This window comes from Callithrix jacchus, chromosome 14, assembly GCF_049354715.1.
Source record: "Callithrix jacchus isolate 240 chromosome 14, calJac240_pri, whole genome shotgun sequence".
NCBI lineage: Eukaryota > Metazoa > Chordata > Mammalia > Primates > Cebidae > Callithrix > Callithrix jacchus.
In genome coordinates, this window is record NC_133515.1 from 12,736,240 (window position 1) to 12,757,892 (window position 21,653).

General features: G+C 41.0%; 1 protein-coding gene across 1 annotated transcript; it reads right to left on the bottom strand.

Annotated features, from left to right (window-relative positions):
- Positions 1-1,131: 1,131 nt before the first annotated feature.
- SLC67A2 (solute carrier family 67 member 2) lies at positions 1,132-21,641 on the bottom strand. Its single transcript, XM_002757461.6, has 6 exons — positions 21,397-21,641; positions 16,609-16,696; positions 15,368-15,411; positions 11,504-11,633; positions 8,164-8,373; positions 1,132-4,158 (listed from the first exon to the last, which is right to left on the bottom strand). Exons 1-6 carry the CDS (start codon positions 21,559-21,561, stop codon positions 3,407-3,409), a joined length of 1,389 nt encoding a protein of 462 aa, XP_002757507.3. The 5' UTR covers positions 21,562-21,641; the 3' UTR covers positions 1,132-3,406.
- Between the last annotated feature and the right edge of the window lie 12 nt (positions 21,642-21,653).

Here is a 21,653-nt window from a genome sequence, read left to right on the forward strand (position 1 = left end):
AGTTCAAGAAAAAAAAATTAGGGCTGAAAAAAAGTTATTTTAATTCATCAACCTGTTCCAAGAAAAGCTGTGTTATACACCATCCCAGCTAAATCTGTGGTAACCTTGTTTTAGAGGCTTCATAAAGGCTATTGTTAAGTTAGCTTTTGGGGGTAAAGAAGTATGGAGATTCACGCATGGCTATTATGCATTCCAAATAAATAGCTGTTTTCTGAATGCAGTTGCCCAAATGCCTAAATTTTCTCAGACTGGACTGATTCTCACTCCTGACAGATTTCTAAATATCTTATAGAAGTGTCTTCAGGAAGATGTCAAGCAACTCTTTGAAATTCCTCAAAGCTGCACACTCATCACTTGGGAATCACTCATAGCCTCTCTTGCAATTGTCCTGAGGGCCACAACCTCTGCCTGCTGTCCCTGTACTTGCTACCAGCTCTCCCCAGGACCACCCTTAAGTTACTGCCCCAAAGTCCAGACTGCTCCTTGGGTCTCCAGTTAATCCTATTCACTGTGGCTGGAGAGCTCTTTCTAAACAGGATGGTCTTCGGAGCACTCTACCGCAGGATCTCTTCCATTGTTCCCCTTTACCAGTCAATACAAACTCAACCCGAGTGCAGTGGATGAACCCATTCTTGATCTAATTCAGTGATTCCCAACTCCAGATGTGCACAGAAACACACAAGGTGCTTCAAGAGTCACGTTCCCATAGTCTAAGGCAAGCAGGCAGGATACAAAACAGCTCCTTCTGTTGGCCCCCAGGCGCAACTCTTGCAGAATTCACTCCCCAAGGGGCAACCCAGCTTGGGTTTGGAGTCTTGCAGGTGATTCCTGTGGCCAGACACACCCTGTGCCTTTTCAGAATTTTATTCATCCCTCTAGACATGAGGGCAGAATCATATCTTCCATTCTATGGAACCCAAAGCCCGGAGACCTGCTCCCCAGCAATCATAGCTGGCAGAATGTTGGAAAGGGTACCATTTCCTTCACAAATATTTCAGAATAAGATTCCATAGAATATTGAACCCTATGAAGATATTTTTGATTCACAAAATAGCAACTTCCTGTGGCTCAGCCTGACACTTCAAAAAACAAGTTACTCAAGAGAATTTAAAAAATGAAACACCACAAATGTTAATTGAGCAGATTTAATTTCCCTGAGATTATACTCCATAAATGATACAAATACTACCCATTAAACCGGGGGTTTTCAAACTTTACTGTGCAAAAAATCAGTTAGGTATCTTATTAAACTGGTCTCCAACACATATGAGCTGGGGCTTGAGTGTCCACAGGCCTCACAAGCTCCCAGGTGGTGCTGATGCTTCTGGTCTCTGGGTCACACTTTGAATAGCAAGACAATAAATAATGTAAAAGGGGTCATGAGAAAAGGTGTACCTACAAAATATCACGTAACAAAATACTAAAGTCACTACTGGAGAGTAACGTGTTTCTCTATAAGATCAGTCTTTTGTTTTTAATATTTTCATGTGTATGATTATAAAGACTCATTAAGTTTATGGATTTTTTAAACTTCAAAAATAAAGTGCTACAATTTTAAAAATAAAAACAAGACTATAAGAGCTTTTAAGAAACTTGCCTATTTCTGAGAGTGAAGAAAGCTTTGAGATTCAAACTCTTCTAAAATTCTACTTCATTGCATAAACCCTTGCTTATTGCCTTTTGAGTCTAATCTCCATGACATTTTGTTTGCTCCTTAAAGGCAAGGTCATTTTATATATTAATATTATGGTCTCCTCAAAAGCATTTAACACTTCCATAAAAGTTCACCATTGTAAAACCTAATCACAAGTCCGTTTTTTTCTTCTTGTAGCCAGATAGGAAAAAGGACTATCTTCAAACTATAACATACTTCCAATTATTTATCGTATTTGATTTTACTCCATGACTTCTAAAATACAGAAATGTTTCCTGCTTTACAAACAATTAAAGATATGACAAATTACTGAAGTGTACTAAAATATTTACAATTATGCATGTGTTAAGTTGAAAACAGGCATAACATCCTAGTGGACTAATTAAGAAAAGTAAAAGGAATGTGAACTTCAGCTGCCTGTTGGGGGGCACCTTAAGTAACTTTAATTAGTACTTGATGTAATCCCAACGGCCAGCCTGCCTGGTGCATGTCTCCCTGCAAGGCTACGTTCACCTTCTGTCTGGGCCTCTCCCTCTTGTGGGCTCCTGGACACTGTATATGGAACTCCAGCTTAGATGAGAAATGGCATACCAAAATATTTCCCTGTTGATCAACAGAATGCTTGTCTTTGCAGGCATGAAATTAAAAATAAAGGATATGATTCTTAACACAAGACACAGTAGCATGAAGTTCTTCTGTTCTGACATGCCACCTGAGCCTTATTCTGCATAAACGGTTCATTTTAAAAGCATTCCTATGCTTTGGCTTCACCACTGGGTTCTGTCAGCACCAGAAGGATGCAACCCGACTTTCCAGGCTTCTAGGAGCAGACTGGCATGCCCAGCATCTAGGTGGTTTAGTTCAACTTCAGAGCAAGCTGGGCTCTCAGAGGTGGAGAGCACAGGGAACAGGCCCCAAGGACCTGCTGCTCCATCATGTAGTACAACTGCTGAGAGCTGGGACAGGTGTAACACATTGTGATTACAAACAGTAATTTTAAGAGTCCAAATTTAGTCAGCTGTGTAAAAACGGCCAAGCCTATGTATTTAATAAAAATCAGCAGTTTCAGTGTGGTCTTTTCTACTGCCATGAGAAAGTGCCAGTGGTGCTTACAAAACATCATGGATTTCTTGGCCCCGCCCAGGCCCACTGAATCATCTCTGGAGGTGAGGTCAGTATCTAATTTTTAAGCAGGTTTGAGAAGCCACAGACTGCTTCTAATAAAATAGCTTCTTCAATTTGCAGGATTTTGATAGAAAACTCCCTCCCAGTGTATGGAATTTAACTGGAAACTCAAGTTCCAGTTAATCAGAATTTGACTGACATGTCACCCTATTTTTTAGTAAGAAAATGCTAATGGTTTCTTCCTCCATGTATCATGTTCTTTTACTCCACCATCACTTCCCTACCCTGTAGGTAGTTTCTTCACTCTTGAAAAATGTAACCTCATTAGCCCAGACAGGAAGAAGAGACTCAGATGGGAAGAAGAGACTTCCAGGTAAATGCTGAATATGCTCCCCTTGGAAAAGCTTCACTCCAGTCTTAACCTTCCCGTGAGCCTCTGTGACTTCTGATCTTCCTTTTGGCGTAGCTGTATGGCCAGGGGCTGACTTGGACACCCAACAGCTCACACCTACCTGGAAATGTTTCCCTTCCACCCCAACCCTTTCCAAAGTGCCCTTCTCATTATGGCCTCTGGCCCTCATTCAACTGCCTCAAATTTTGATTCTAATTTGTTTTGTCCAAATCCATCTATTCACTTTTTAATTTACCATTCCCATCACCATTAAAGTGTGGTTTGTTTAGAGACATTATGAAAATGGCCACTAAGGCTAATGCAGCGCCCAGACTGGGGGGACCACAAGGGCTGAGCTCCTGGGCAATCCCCGAGAGGAGAGGGGCGATGATGCGGCCCACCGCAGTCACAGACTGCCCCACGCCGATGAGTGTGCCGCTGGCCTGGGCCCCGCCCACGGTCAGCTGGAGGTCTGTGATGCACGTCCTGCCGATGGCAGTGGAGAAGGACAGGAGAGTGGAGGAGATGACAACTGCACCTATGGCGGGGGCTAAGGAGTAGAGCAGCAGCAGTGTGCAGGTGAGCACACTGGAATGCAGCAGCAGGGTCTGCGAGTTGTGCTTATACAGCCGTAGGATCGGCCCCAGGGCAAGGCCAGCCATGGCTCCCAGCATGCTGGTGTAACTGATGAGGTAGCCTGTCACCTTGGGCCGCAACCCGAAGCGCTCCTCCAGGGCCAGGACAAAGTTACTGTAGTACAGCATGACTGCCACAGCCATCAGCAAGCGCACCAGAAATATGTCCCACATTTCAGAAAACAGCAGGTTCTTCATGTTCTGCAAGGCCAACACCACTTTGACCCAGGGCCAGGCAGCTTTCTCGCTGGCCCTGGCTCTCCTTCCCAACAGCACGTGAGTCTTTCGCCATGGTAGGCCCTTCTCCGTACTGCCTGGTTTTGCTTCCCTCCACGGAAGGAGCCAAACAAGACCTGTTAAAATGGCATGAAACCCATTAAAGTATCTGAATGCACCGAATCCATACACTACCTCGTTGGGGAAGGGACAAGTATTTGTGTTAGATTACTAATCTATATTTTTGTACTACACTTACTAGTCTGTATTTTTGTATCCAGTTTTTCACCATTCCTATAGCTTTATTCTGACATCAGGATTCTGGCAAAAGACTCTTTGCCTTTAAAAAAGAACACCACAATACCTACAAAATACTGCTTTCTCCCAGCTCAAAACCTATGATGGTTTTCTACATCGCATCATTTCATATTTAAATTGTTATAAATTTAAATTCCTCATTAACTTTGTAATTCTCTGTCTAGTTATCTGTCCATCCATCCATCTATCTAACCATCTAGACATCCAATATTCATGGAGTGCTTAAGTGCTTAATATAGAAATATATTACCATAGATGAGGCCTCTGAAAACACTGTACTCAACACACTAAAACCTAAAAAGGGGTTCAGATAAGAAACCATGCAACCAGATTGTGGTATGAGGGCCATGCTGGGGCAAGCACAGGCTGCTACATATGCAATAGCCTGCCTTGGCTTGATGGGTGAGCAGGTACAGCTTGACCACTCTCCCTGGGAAGCACCTACTTGGATCTGCCCTGAATTAGGGTCATTTACTGCTTGTCCAGGTCACACCTGCAAACCTCAGGGGGCACCAATCTCATATACCACAACATATACAACCTGACACAGCAGCTCTGATACTCAGATGATCCCACCTCTGTCCTCATAGGACTAGCACATTCTTGCCTGTTATCTCTTGCAAATTCATGTCCAAAAGTGTTCTTAAGACTAAATTCAAACTTGCCATTCTAGGACATCTTTCCAAACTCTACCCTACTGTTTTTTCAGTTCTTTAGCACTTAAAACTTCAACTCAGACCAGTGGCTATGCACTCCTGCTTTATGTTGTTTTCACCAACTTCATTTGTGTGTCGTTTCTCCAAATATCGTCTAAGTGCTTTGGACATAGACAAATATATGACAGAAAACCAAACACATGAGAACGTGGATCTGGACTTTTAATAATTTAATCTTAAAGGGCCCTTGAACAGTATACAGAACATTGACAAAAATGTGAAAGAATTATTGCTGATTAAAAAAATTAAAATTAAAATGACGATGATGATGGCAACATCTGTTGAGTGCTTACTATAAGCAATCTATCCATCTATCCATCCATCTGTCCAATTATCAATATTCATGGAGTACTTCAGTGTGAAAAGCTAGGAAAATATTAACAAACAAGACAAGGTCTATGAAATCCTACCTTTGGCACTGGGGTAAGCTGCTTGTAAGCAGAACCTCTTACGGTTCTCATAACCAGGCTATGTGTTTTGTTACTCCATTTTATAGATGAAAAAACGGGAGACAACTTGCCCAAGAGTCACACTAAAAACTGGCACAACAGGGATTTGAACCCAAGTCTGTTGGACTCCAGAGCTCTGAGTTTGTAACCATAAGAACAGGAATCACGATGAAAAGGCTTTCCGTGCAAAGTGGCAGATCAGAGGAGGATATAAGAAGCTAAAAGAGTAAAAGCTTTGAGGAAAACAGCTATAGTCATTGCAGGACAGGGAAAGGATGGCAAGACTGGGACAAAACAGCAGCACAATATTATGTTCACTAGACTCAATGGCCAAAGCCCTCGGTGGGACACTGTGTGCCATCTGGCCGGGTCATCTTTCCACTCCTCCTCTGCTAGTCTGTCAGCCCCAGCCTGCCTATCCCCAGATATCTTACATGATAAAAACAAGTCTCTCTTTAAGCCGTTGTAGTTGGGAACACTTTCAGTGAAAATGTTTTCCTAACTGCTTCCACCCATTTACAGGCTTAAGACAGGGCAACATATTAAATGGCACTATGTTGAAGGATGCAAAATAGAACTCCATAACCCATTTCTTTGTTATGTGCTGACTTTCAATTTTGAGTGAATCCATATTTATGTACCTTTCTTTATATGTGAAGATAACCTGGCCACATCAACGGGGCATGTATTTGAGACTATTTTATCTAGGTTTATGTGAATCCATCAGGCTATCCCTCCTGATTTAAGTTACAGGTTAAGTAAATTCCCGGCAAAAAATCATCATGCATTTCTGTGAGGATTGAGAATAAGCTCATGAACTTTGCTTCTTGAGTCTGACATCCTAACCCAACATGGAAGTCATCATGCAAAACAGAACGCTGAATAGGAAGATTCAAAAAGCTGCAGTAAAGTACAATATCATTAAATGTAAGGAAAATTGCCTAGCATAAATTCTCTTGTTTATGAAGTCATTTATCCAAGGGCCAGCCATGCATCACTCTCTAAGCAAAGAAGATGAAAGACATTTTAAGCAACTAGCCCTGCATCCAAGGAGCTCATAGTCCTGTGCGCGCGCGTGTGCGCGTGCATCTGTGTGTCTGTATGTTTATATGTATGTATGTATGTGAGACAGGTCTCACTCTGTCACCCAGGCTGGAATGTGGTGCTGTGATCACAGTCCTCCTGCCTCAGCCACTCGAGGATCTGGGACTACAGTTATGTGTCACCATGCCTAGCTAATTTTAAAAAAAGTTTTGTAGACAAGGTCTCACTATCTTTTCCAGGTTGGTCTCAAATTCCTGGGCTCAAGCAATCCTCCCGCTTCAGCCTCCCAGAATGCTGGGATAACAGGCAAACCTCTTCCCTCATGGAGTCTGCCTCCTGATTTGGGGGGACAAACACAATGTAAGCAATAAAATAAATTAATAACATAATTTCAGGAATGTTATGAAGAAAATTTAGCTATTTTAGGCAGAATGGTCAGAGATGCAGATACTTCAGTCTTCAGTGAAGAAAAGAGAGAGCCAATAAAAGATGTGGGATGAATGTGGCAGGTAGAGGACTGGCCTGGTATAAAGCCCTCCGATGGAAATAAGCCTGGCATGCACATGGTCAATCAGCAAGCCAGTGTGGCCAGAATGCATATAGGGAAGCAGAGAGAGGGGCAGGGTCTGTCCATCACCTACCACCATGCCAGCTGTGAGGCATGTGCATTATCATGATGGAGGCCACCGGGAGTCTATAGCAGGAAATGGCATAGTCTTTCTTTTTTACTTTCATAACTGTATTTAAATTTATATTAAATACATTACAAATAAAAGATTTCCCTTTTAAATTACAACCAAAATATTTATCATGTAGAAGAATAAAATTAACTACTTCCTCATACCACATACAAAAATCAACTCAAATGGATTAAAGATAAAAATCAACTCAAAATGGATTAAAGACAAACATAAGACCTGATACTGTAAAAGAGAAGGTAGAAGCTTCTTAAAATTGGCCTTGGCAATGATTTGTTAGATATAACAAAAAAAGCACAGGCAAACAAACAAAAAATAGACAAATGGGACTACCTAAAACTAAAAAGCTTCGGCACAGCAATGGAAACAAATCAGTAAAGTGAAACAGCAACCTGGAAACAATCTGTAAAGCAAAAAGTAACATGCACAGTGGATATGACTTATAAATCATACATGTGATAAAGAGTTAATATCCACACTATACAAGGTACTCCTTCAACTCAATAGCCCAAAAAACCAAACCAAACAAAAAAAAAAAAACCCTGTTTAAAAATGGGCACAAAATCTGAATACGCATTTCTCCAAAAAGGTGCTCGATGTCACAGATGATCAGGAAAATTCATATAAAAACCACAATCAGAAATCACCTCACACATGTCAGGAGGGCCAATATAGACACATTTTTAAAAGGTAAGTGTTAATGAGGATGTGAACAACAGAGAACTCTTGCACACTGTGGGTGTAAGTGTAAACTGGTACTGGCCACTATGGAAAACACTAGGGAGGTTTCTCAAAATGACTTTCGTTTTTGGATGATGAGTCTATCCATTCTAAAAAAAACGAATTGAAAGAAAGAAAAGTGGGTATATTGGTCAGTATGAATACACAAAACAGTCTTCTCATGACTGTCAACTTACCAGCATTGAGAATGAAGACCAAAAAGCAGATGAAGGCTGTGAGATAAAACCCATCCTCTAATTCAGTGAGATAGCCACCGATCACGGGGCCCAAGATGAAGCCCACACCTGAGGCTGTGTTGAAGTGTCCGATTACAAGTGGTCGTTCCTTCTCTGGAACCAGATCAGAAAGCAGAGCCCTTGAGATGGAGAGAGTGTGTTTAAAAATACCTGCAAGGGGATGAGAAACATGCTCTGTAACTTTTTCTAGACCACAAGTATCTCACTCATGATCCTGTGCTTAACTTCTATCCCTGACAGAGTTCTGATCCCATCTTCTTTGGAAGGCAGCTACGCTCACCACCATGCCACTGGTGCATCTGGTTTTCATTATCTTTGAACCTCTGGGGTCTGCCCGTTCCATCATAATTTTACTCCTGGCCTAGCACCCTGATCCTAATCGATCACCTTTGGAAGGCAGCTACGCTCACCACCATGCCACTGGTGCATCTGGTTTTCATTTTCTTTGAACCTCTTGGGTCTGCCCGTTCCATCATAATTTTACTCCTGGCCTAGCACCCTGATCCTAGTCGATCACCTTATCTCTGGCCACCAAGTCCCTCAGCCCTCAGCCTGCCCACCTCCTGTCATGACATCCCAAGTGTCTCCCAGTTACCCAACTGCATTTCATGGTGGCTTCCATGTAGCAAGTTATTCTTTACACATTTACTCATTGAGCCAATATTTACTGCATGCCTACTCTATGGCGAGCCCTAATCTTGACAATAAGGATAAACCAAGGAACAGAGAAACGGAGCTGGGGAGAGGACAAGGAGTGAGTAGAAATCTGATAGCACCACCATTGAACCAGTATCGAGACCAATACCAGTATGAGGCCTGTGAATTTGTTGAACAAACTGAATGCTGTCATATAACTTCTAATAAGAAATTAAAGTGCCTGACAACTATACTCCTCCTATCTCTGCAGATGGATTTGATTTCTTTGTCCCCAGAAACCCATGTGCAGAACAACCATACTTGCAAACATGCTGACAGATTCTGGTAACAGCAGCCCACTGTTTTGATCAACACATAGTAGGAACTCCATAAATGCCATCGGCGGATCTGCGTGAATGATGCAAGTATGACATGACACAGCGTTTTTCCATCATCTCCCACAGGCAGTCTCACTCTGCACATCACTGGGCCACTGCCGAGTGCTTCAACGCACTCGTCCTACTAACCTATCCCAGCTCTGCCTCAAAATTAGTGTGGCTGGGTGCTTGATAGATAGCCAGCCTCTCTGGGAAGCACATGTATAAATCCTTTTGGAATTAGGCAGACGGATTCTCTCGAGACCTGTTTCTTGAAACATCAGAGAGGACTGGGCCAGAACGTGATTCCCATAGGTCTTGCAGGAATTCTGTAATTGTTTCTGAAACTGTATTGATGTCAAGTTCACTTTACATACACGAGGGAAGAGGACTGTGGTAAGAATATCCCATGAATGACCCAGCCTCAACTTCTCTAGTTTTTCAGAGTGTGGGGTGGTGGACAGAGTAGAAACAAAAATGAGGCATCCAACTAAGGCACTTCAACCTCAGGCACTGACTCAAAGTCAGGTGCTCATTTTTAGGACACAAAGGTCTGAATCCACAACTGACTTTGTGAAGCAGAACCCTGTGAAGCCCCCGATGGCTCGCTCCTGATCACGGACCAATAAACACCGTGGAGGTTATGTAGGCAAGGAGAAGTTTTTATGTATAATTCTCATTTGAGAAGATTATAGTGACTGTTCATATAAGAGAACTCTCACTACTTAAGCCAGGCTCATTTCCTATTAAGTAAAACATTTTAATCCTCCCCATGAATCTCTATGCATTTTGTAATAACTCTAGGTTCTTATTCATCTTTCCCATCGGCTTCTTTAGAATTATGAATAGCACATAGCACTGAATGGTGGAGGGTGTTATACTGTAGAAAGACACACTATTCAATATCAGATGCACATGCAATAGCTATCGATTGAATTTTGTGTGTGCTGGGTTTTGTAAAGACAACTGAACGACATTTAAGCAAAGCCCTTCATAAAGCATTTTCCGCTCAACAAAAAGGCATGGTAAGAATTTTGGGGCTGAACTCTGCAGACTTTTAGAGCAAATGAAAAAAGTATACATTCCACAGAAATGGGTGTAGAAATCCCAGGTGAACCAGCTGAACACTTCTACGTTAAAATGAGTTATTTGATGCTCTATTTATTTGGGAAGTCAGTTAAAAGCAAGCAGTTTAATTAAACACAGGATGGTACCCAGTGCCTCAGACGTGTTGACCAGGGTAGCAAAGCCTGCCAATGCTCTGACAGGTACAGTGAGAGAGAGACACTGAAACTCCTCTAATTGCTAAGAATGGCAAAAGAGAACAATGCTTCTACAGGAATAATCCACCCACCAAGCACTACCTGGCATTCACAGGTGGTGTTTCAAAAAATGGACAAAATAAAAAGCTAATTCAAAATGTTAAAAATAGTCCAGACCAGTCTGGAAACAACAAACTAGCTCATGAGCTACTGTATCATAATCCCAATGTCCCCGCAATTGACAGACGGAAGAAGGCCACAGAAAGCAAAAGAGGTGAATCCTAATGTGATGTCAGGAAGCCCAGTTACAAAACTACAGGCTCACCAAGGGAGAGAACAGGAACCTCTGTGCTGGTCAAAGAACTTAACAAATTCTTACTGACTGAATGCAGAGCAAGATCAACAGGAAGGAGACAAGTCCCAATACAGTAGTGTGATCATTCACACTGACAGGCTCTGAGGGGTAAGGGGCTCCATCAAGTACAACTCCAGCTTTGTTAATATAGCAGAAAGCCTGACCTGTGCCAAATATTCAATGGCCAGCAGATGCTGGTGTCAGTTATAGTCACAACTGCCATTGTAATTAGCACTTTATGTAAGTGCTTATCAAAGAGGCAATGTCCAGCAGGAACAGGCTTTACATAGAAAGACAGAGGAGGGGATATTTTTTTAAAAGAAGACACACACACACACACACACACACACACACACACACACACACACACTATGTAAGTGCTTATCAAAGAGGCAATGTCCAGCAGGAACAGGCTTTACATAGAAAGACAGAGGAGGGGATATTTTTTTAAAAGAAGACACACACACACACATTATGTAAGTGCTTATCAAAGAGGCAATGTCCAGCAGGAACAGGCTTTACATACAAAGAAAGAGACAGGGATATTTTTTTTAATAAGAAGACACATATACAGACACACAGACACACACACACATACACACACAGGGATTTTTTTTAATAAGACACACACACACACACACACCCCTCACCTGCTGGGACTCTAGCCAGGACAAACAGGAACACATTGGTGGCTGCTCCAAGAAGGAGATAGCCCAGGGCACTGAGTAGAATACATGCCAGCAAGGAAGACCGTCTTCCCACCACATCGCTCCAGCAGCCCTGAGGAGAGCAAGCAAGAAAAAGTCCTTGGACTCTACACAGTAACAACCATTACCATGCAAATGATCAAAACAAAGTGACCGCGGGAAAACATCAGAAGATTCAGTGTCAGATCCTCAGATGCTGAATTCCATGATGCCATTGGCCAGAGTAAGTTATTTTCTCTAATCTTCACACACGGTGAATGGAAAAACACAACGTATTTTTCTTTGTCCAAAAACAAACAAACAAAGTGTGATGATCTGGTAGCTTAGAAAGGCTGGAAAGATGATAAAGTATTAATTATAAGCCTCATTATCGTCTTTATTCTCATGATTTTATATGATTATACTCTTCAGATACATGTACAATTTTTAGAAATCTAGAAACGACTGAAAAACAAAATGAAGAATATAAAAATACCTCATAATCCCAAATGTACCTGTATTTTAACAAAATGGTCATATAGTACACTCGATTTTGTAACTTGCTTTTTTACTTAATATGACTTAAACATCATTCCATATAATAATTTGCCTTTGTTACCATTAATCATATTTCTTATTCCACTATGTACCAATATTTATTTAACAAATCATTTTGTTAGACTTTTACTCTTTAAAAATTTGTCAAAAATATAAGTAATGCTATAGTAAGTATTTTCATAGCAAACTCTCCACAAATACCTTTAAAATTTCCTAAGAAATAATTGCTACAATTGGAGTTGCTCCAATTCTATGCAGGCATTTTTTTTTTTTTTAGGCGTTTGCCACATACTGACCAATTACTCTCCGGAAAGATTTGTAATCCCATATACAATGTAATTAGAACAGTAACAATCTCCATTTCTCCCTATTTCAACCAGCATTGTTACTGTCAATGTTTAAAATCTACAGATTTGTTAAGCAGCGTCTTTTAAAATTATGTTTGCCTTTTTTCCTGACAATTGTAAAAAATTTGTGTACTATTTGCATTTCCTCGAGAGAAGCAAAAAAACCTGCATTTCTGCCCATTAGAATTCCCACATTTGGGAAGCCTCAGAGACTTGCCAGGTATACCTCCCTTCTCAACATTCTTTATGCAAGTAAGGATGTTGAGCAAGACCACAGAAGTAGCCCAGGAGGAAACCTGCCATTTCACATACTGAGGTTCTGAAAAAAGTCACTGCCTTAAACCAACAATTACTAAACACTATACTATCAATGGAGCAGTGTGTAAAAGGGTCAAGAACAGGGTCCCCCATGCTGTGTGAAACCCTGGATGACTCCCAGTTCCAGTACAATGGGCTGGTCTCCATTAGTCCTAGCTGGGAGGTGACTGAGGCTGGTTCCTGCATCCTTCCTTCCTCAGTGATGTTCCACAACCATTATTTACCGTCTCTACTAACCATGGAAGGAATCTCAGCAGGCAACTCCTCCTTGCTAATTGCCAGTGTACCTGTTCATACCCTTTCCCCAATTTTATTGATATGTTTATCTTTTTTGTAAGGACCCAAAAGATCCCTTTATATAAGGATGTAAACTTCTTCTATAAAATATTTTGAAGGTATATTTTCCAAAATACTGTCATCCTCCTACAGATGTCTTCAATCCTACTCCCCAATTTTCATTTCGATGAATTTTAGAAATTCCCCACACTCTTTTGATCTGGGGAAAGGGTCACCAGCCTCTTTGTATTCACAGGGCAGTGGTATAATCTGGGAATTACACCCTGGGCCCTGAGCCTGGCTGCCTGGTCTTAGCACTGAACTCATGATGCCTTCCACCATGACCTCGTACATATGAGTTAACCTCTCTATGCCTCAGGCTCTCTACATATTGAGAGACTGTAAAACAGAAATAAAGATAATGTCTGCCTCAGAGATTACTTTCCCCACTCAACACTTTCTATGTGCTTAATATAAAATGAGTCATTAAAAACCTACAACCACCCTTTGAGGCTGGTTATTGTAAGGATTAGAGGAAATAAAGTTCTCAAAACAGGGACTGACACATAGGTACTTAATAAATGCATCATTTTTATTAAAATACATTTATTTTAAAACATTAGCCAAATCTGACAGAACATCCTTTTTCTTTATAAAGATGTTCTCAAAATTGAAAACTGTTTGGTAAAATTTATAATTAAAATACATATTTACAAGAGTATGGGTTGAAAAGAAAATTTTAACTGGGCATTTCTGTATCTTAAGCCTTTCTAAGAAAGGTTTTTATTAAATTTCAGCTAAAGGACATATGAAATGTTCCATGTACGTACAAACATAAAACAACAAAGAAGAATTTGAAAAAAAAGGGTAGAGTCATAGTTAGCGATAAAAAATCACATTCATAAAAGTGCTAACTATTGCCAGGTGCTCTGATAAGTAAGAATGTAAAAATAAATTAAGCAAGTAAGCCTGGTCTGTATCTCAGGAAGGCCAGAGTCCAGGAGGAGAAACGCATTTAAAGAATTAACATACACTGTTGCCTAAGAGCACTAACAGATACACACATCAGGTATTTTGGGAGTGAGTTTACAAATAAAGCAAAAAAGGTGTTTATTACGATGTAACCCAAACTTTTCTCTCACAAGGAAGAACATACAGTAGGACATTCTACCCAACAAACAAGTGGATGGCTCTCCTGTATAATCTGATAACTCTAGTTACCTATTTACCTTTGTATATCATTAAGGCAATGACAGATGGCGCTTCGAAAAGAAATAATACGGGCTTAGAGTCTGAACGTTGAGATTAGGTGGCTTAGTCAAATTAAACTATGTGGGTCTTCATTGGTCATAATTTCTTTCAATATAAAAGGAAGATACCAAACTAGTTTGCTGGGTTACTATAAAGTTTAAATGAGGCTAAAACTATTATCATTATGGAAAATCTAATACATGAAAGACTTCAATAAAAGATAAATCAGGAAGTAGCTGTTTACTTAAGAATTTATTATGAAATCTGACTCAATTTTTTTAAAAAATATATTTTACAAGGAAGCAACTCTTGGGAAATATAAGTACAGTTCATGTTCATTAACTGTGAGACCCCCCAGGCCAGCTATTGAGACCAAAGTCACTAATGATCAATTGTGAGACTAAACTGACTACTGAACCGCCTGGACCACTGGACACCGAGGTCTCTGGACCATAGTGATCACAGTAGACTGCACAGGGAGAAAGAAGGGAACGATCAGGTAAGGTCTCTGAAATTCAAACTGAGTGGTCAAAAGTAGGGCAGTGACAAGGTCACCACTGAATGTTTGTTTCTTTTTTTTTCTTTTATTTCTTAGAAACAGGGTCTTGCTATGTTGCTCAGGCTAGACTTGAACTCCTGGGCTCCTGACCTTAGCCTCCCAAGTAGCTAGGACTGCAAGTGTAGGCCACTATGCCTAGGCCCCTCTGGATCTTTCTACTCCATGCTGCAGATATATATACAATCAGCCAATCCAAATGTCCCCTTCTGTTTATACACTTAAGTCTCATAAAAAAGCTTTTACTTAGTTCAAAATACACAACTTTGAATAGAATAGCAGAAATAGAAAGAGATTTGATCACTATCAATGAAGTGAAACAAATAATAAAATTGCTAACAACTTTTGTTTATATTTTGTCTATAAAGTATTAGCAGGGAATTATAGGAAGAATATATTATAATTTAAAGGTCTTTTCATCCCAAATCTATCACTTTTTGGTAAACTTAAAGCCCCCAATTTTACTACATCTGTGATGGATGAGACACGTGATTATGTTTTACCAAATGGAAGATAACTTACCACCAACGTGCTAGAAAAGAGTTGCAAAATGCCATAGGAGGAGCCTGTAAAAAACAAATCAATAAAATCAGCTAGACTTACCACAGAAATGGATTCATGTAATAACAATTATACAGAAAACATCAGGAAAGAGGGAGGGGGACTTTCTTTTTAATCTCACATCATTTATTTTTCTATTTGGAAAAATGGAAGTAATACAATTTTTAATAAAAGGTTTTCAAAAAATAGAGGATAAATGGGAGAGAATAAAGGCAAAAGGTGACCTTATGTACGCTGTATGATTGTCCTTCCGTCAAGAGAACTGTGTAGCTTCAACTTATGGAACAGCATGGAGAGTACTCAGGGGAACAGAAATTTAAATTCCGGAAAAATCCTAAGCCTTAAAGTTTTAACATTGTCTGTCTCTAACATTTTATGGTTTTATAAAATCATTTAATTTTATCAAGAACTTACAAGGTTTCACAGAGTTTTTTTAACCTCCATTATCATGCAACATGCCCCATTTGCTTTTACCAAAAACCTTCAGGCTGCTGGGTGGTCCAGTGTAATTCCAAGTGTATTTGTCAAGGGAAATACAAATCATGGCATGGACCATGAACTAGCAAATATATACGAAACTGTACGCAAACACCTGCTTATTCTTGATCTTGTGAATGATCCAGAGCTGTTAGTCTCAATAATTTTTCACTGGTTAGCATAGTTCTAAGCCCTATTTCTTGGCTCTTTGGTAAATCAATGACTTCTGGATGGAATTTTTATGCTCCACAGGCAGAGAAACCCTACAGTCTCCATGATGTATTGGTGATAGTGTGGGAAGCTTGCAACTAATTGACTAATGTTCACCCAAACCCTTTTCCACAAGGTGTAATTTACGTAGATTATGTTTCCGCGGTCTCTCACCTTAGGTTAAGGGTTCCTGTAGGCAGGAGTCCACATGTACCCACCCTCTTACACTCACAGCCAGTTCCTTGCAGAGGCTCCATAAATACCTGTTGCCACTAGTAGCATGAGACATGGGTAAACACTCAAACCTCAAAATGTCTCTGAACATAGGTTGTCTAGAAAAAAAGGAATTGCATTTGCTGTAGGCTAATATTTTAAAATATTCTGGAAATTTGTGTTACTTCATTTCCCATTTACCTTTGGATAATATTTGGCTACAAGACTGAATTGTTTTCAGGTACTTGACTCGGAGGATTTAAAATTCAGTGCTCTAAAAATGAGCAGTATTGACCACTCACCTACTATTCCAGCGACTGTTGGGCTTGCTCCAAGGGACTTGATGTGAAGGCTCAATAAAGGCACAACCATGCTGACACCAAACAAATCCTGAAACAAAATAAATGCTGATGGACTCAAATTAGTTTTTTTCAAACTAGTAAACTAATTTAAAAGTAAAACCAACATCTAAAATTTTAAATACATAAGAAATTAAAATTTGATTCCATAGCATGCCATACAAATCCGCAGCCACTTGCAAATGCCTGGATTGGTGTGACCTGGGATACATTTTAACTTTACACTCAAGGAGGATATGCTACAGAAGTTCCTCAAACAAAACAGACAAAAAAAAAAAAAAACAACAAATTTTCTGAGAATGAATCATTAGGAAAAAAAAAAATGCAGTCATAATTTGTATTCATTGGTGAACCAGCACTTGCTTAAAAATATACACTTCCTTCTGGAGTTGGTGAAAGTGGTTGTCTTAGGACCTGAGGTTTATAAAGGGCTCAGTAAAGCAGGAAGGAAAGAGAAAGTTGGTGTATTGGAGAAAGGCCAGTTTTTTGCAGCTAAGGCACAGAAAGTGAATGGGGTCAGGTTGACAGTTCTCAATTCCAGCTCCATCACTTACTCAACATGTGTTTTTGAAAAGTTACTTAAAGTTACCAAACTTCAGTGCTGGGAGAAGAGTAATACCTGCCTGGTGGAAGTATGAAGAGCATTAAGTGGCATAAGGTTTCAGAAAGGCCTGAAAAAACCATATAAGCTCAAACATGTCTTCTTCCTTCTTCTGGTGATAAGTACAAACCCTTTGTGCTAGGTGTTCTGAGTTAACAGACAGACTGTTAATTTTTCCTTTAATTTTGTTCTTATTCTCACTTCACTAAGTTACCCGCTACAGTCGGTTTAGGGGGAGAAAAAACATTGCACACACAGAGTTTTCATTATACCCAACCTGAATTCCTTCTCTCATAAACCTGGTTAGTTGGAAAGAACAAACTCCCATGAAATAGATATTTTCCTTGAGCTCAGAGTTAATCTTTTGTTCCCCCTTCCCTGTCCTGGTAGGTGTGCATTCATATAACTATAGATACATACATTTCCACATACTTTTTCAGTGGGCTTTTCCATGGTTACATCTTTAGACGGCCCTGTTATCTAATATCAAGTGACTATAATTAACTATTAAAATTACATTGCCAGAGTGATGATTTATTATTTCAATATTGCGATTACTTAAAATGTCCTTTGGGTCGGAGTCAATTTCTTTTGGGCTTCGCATCTCATTAGCCCACTGATGTTTACATTTAAAAGACTCATAATACACCAGCCACCTATTGAATCTTCAGGATCTTTTGAAAAAGGAAACTCGATTGTCCAATAACAATTTTTTTTCCAAAAAAAAATTTTTCAGTATAACATACCATTTAATAAAATGGTTATCCTGAATAAGAGATGAAGAGAAATATTCAGGTCAAGAGGCTGAGATCTGTAATAACCTAACTTGTACTAACCTGCCTGACTCCATCTTAGCTGCTCTCTCTCGTCTCTCCCTCCCTGCCTCGACCCCCTCAGGTGCATTACTGAGTCATGCTGCACTCAAAGCTTTGAACCTTTAAGAGTGCTTCACACTATTCACAGTACCTGTAACCATCCTAACTGCATCCTGCTTGGCAAGTCTACCTGCTATTGTGAATACCTTCCCTGGTGATTGACTGTATGGAAAGTTCCCCCTGCTATCCCCCTTGATGACTGTATGGAAATACCCTTGGCAACCAAAAATCCTGGAAACCTCCTGCCCCCAGGTTATCAGCTTCCTTATCTAACTTGCTTGTTCTGCTTCTGTAAAATTCAGCTTCAGCTAGGCTCCCCCTCCCCTACCTAAATCAAGGTATAAAGGGAAATCAAGCCTCTTCTTGGGGCCAGATAATTTTGAGCATTAGCCGTCTTCGGGTGGCCAGCTAATAAAGGACTCTTAATTTGGAACTCAGAGCATGGCGTGTTCCTTCTGACTAGCTCGGTTACAACAGAGCTATGGAAGGTAAATATGAAAATATAGACTCAAAAGTAATAACTGATGATTGGTATTACTTTAGCACTTGCTGAGTCTGAAAAAGACTATATTCTTCAAAGGAGCCTGGCCACTGAATCTTTCCTCTTGGGAAGTTCTGTTCTAATGGTCTTCTCCTTTCCTATAAAAGGCAACTCCTTTCTGATTCTGAGTTCATAGCTTCTTCAAAATCACTGCATTTGGCAACTGGTCATGTGCATATAACCACTTATAAAAAGACGTCAGAAGGGGCCATTTAAACTTTTTACTGAACATCAACATTTCTCAATAAAAATTGATGAATATATACACTCAAAAGTTTCAGGACTCTTTTCAGGGTAGGAGCCCCAGTAAGTATTGATTACTGGACTACCTCAAGAAAAATGAATAAAGCTGAATAAAGCTGATGGGATGGAAAACAAATGTCATCAAATATCTGGAGGAAAAAAAGTGTTTGAAATAATAGATCTCATCACCATCTAAGCATCCTAAACAAAATAGGCCTCAACGGTCATCTTGGTCTTCCCTCCTAAATCAATTAAAACCTGGAAGTACAGATAACTGCTAAAGCAGAACAATTTGGCAAATGACTTCTCCAATCTTGTTCCCTTACTCTACCAATCAGAAACCATTTGTCCAAGAGTCTCAGAGTTCTCTACATCCCTAAATATGTCAAAAATAATAACTAAATTATATATAATCTTCCTTAGATGTTACCTAACAATCACCTTTCAGGTAGCTTTATATGACTTTCATATAAAGCTTCATGTATTTTGTTTACAGTATTTTCCATTAAAAAAAATCCCTAGTTTCTCAATTTTTGGGAAACTATACATTTTTCTCTTAAGATATGAGACACCGATGGTTCTCTTGAATCCATTATTAAAGTTATTGAAATTCTGTGTCAGGCTTGCTAGATTAGACTTGTCAAGTGCACAGCATAAAGAAAACATATGAGAATCTGTGAATATTCAAATCTGTATTGGAAGGCTGACTTTAACAAATGATCTGCGGTTTGCTTTGTTTTATTGTAATATCCAAACTATTTTGAATTCTAGGTCACGTTAGTTTCCACATTCTCTGAGCCCTAGACTGGACTTTCCAAGTAAGGGCTCAAATGTTGTCATCTGGCCGAACCAGTCCAAGTTCCTTCTGAGACAGGACAGCAGTAGCTTGGGACCCATTATCTAACAAGGGTGGATGGCAGCCAACTCCTCTCCAAAAACCACCCATACTCACTGGTTGTGAATTCTAGGTGACTACACTGAAAAGTAGAAGCAGCATCTCCACACTGAGAATGAACTAATAAAGAGATGAAAGGAATAGTAGTAGTCAGAAGGAGTGCCAGGCTCTGAAGTTAAAGGCATGGAGCTGGAGGATGGGTCCTGCAATGGCCCTAGAGGCAGAGAGATCCTCTCTAAAATGCCACCCTCCCTGAGGGCCTTGTGCTTCTGCATTTGCAGCAACTTGGTGAACATGCTTTCATGGTGGTCTTAACTATTAACTCAACAGAGTTGCTGTCAACTGTTGAACACCTTGCATGGAGGTGGGGGCATGGAGAGTGCATGAGACTGGGAGAAGTGGTGGTCTTGACCTGCATCTGGGCAGAAAATGGTAATTCCTCCTTTCCAGGGCAGTGTGCCATAAGGTACCATCTTGAAGGCCTCAGAAGGCAGCCTTTTCCCATTGACACTTACTTCAGCTCCCTTTGCCCTCAAGACACTGGATTAGCTCACACCCAAGGCTACTGAACTAGGCCTAGCCTTGGAAAGGGAGGAGTGCGAGGTAGATCTAGGGTTCCTGCATATAATGGCCCAGAAACTACCAACATCAGCTAACTTATAAGGCTAAATTCTTCGGTGGCAGAACTGTGGATTACAATAGTGGAGCTCCACAACTACCACATGGCAGGTGTTCAGAAATGCCATGAATCAGTTTACTAAACTTTCCATTCTACATGGGAAGTTAGCACTCAGGGAGCAAACCAGGACACACACACACACACACCATGATGAAACCAAACCTATGTTGTGCAATGCACACCGTTTGTCCAGAGGTAGACGGGTACAATTCATTCTGATCTGCATTTTTAAACATTCAAGTCAACCAAGAGCCCTAGAGAAAATGCACCCAATTTCGTGCAAGTGAGAACAGCGGCTTCCCCTGCCTGTTCTGGTAAAAGGCAAACCAGGCACACACACACACGTTATGATGAAACTAAACCTATACTGTGAGAGGCACACAATTTGTCGAAAGGCAGATGGGTACAATTCACTCTGATCTGCATTTTTTAATATTCTAGTCAACCAAGAACCCTAGTGAAAATATGCCTAATTCTGTCCCAGCGGGGTCAACAGCGGCCTCCCCTGCCTGTTGTGGTAAAAAAAACCCAGCATGTCCCTGCCGCACCAGCAGCAGCTAAGCAACTGGGCTTTTCCAAGCTTGCCCAAGCCCGTGTTCCTCGCCCTACAAAAGCTGCACCTGCCACAGCATTTAACACCTGGCCACACCTGAAGCTGGTACCAGGGCTTCATAAAAGGCAGGGAAGGGCAGAGGCTCCGCGAACCAGGGTGCAAGCGAAAGCGCAAGGGTCAATAAAGCAGTGTAAAGCGGGTGATGGGATAAGAGGAGAGCTTGATAGGTAGTGAGGTACCCATCAAGCGGACTGCGGGTTCCCACACCCGGGAGCTCCAAGAACCGCCTGGGTCCCAAGGCCCGAACAGTCAGCCCTTGCCCCCAGCCCCACGCTGGCACTCACCAAGAAGCCCACCAAGTAGAGACAGAGCAGGAAGCGGCGGGCTCGGACGCCACCCGAGTCAGCAGCCTCTGCCTCTGTTCCTGTCCTCCGATCCTGTGGCAGCTCTGCGGCCTCCGAGACCAGCCTCGGGGTCGAGCTTCTGCCCCAACGACCACCGAGCTCCATACCCGCGCCGGGTTGGGGGCGGACACCGCAGCAGCGGAGACCGGCCCGGGGACCCCGGCCCCGCCGATCCCGGCCCCGCCCTGAGCGGAAGC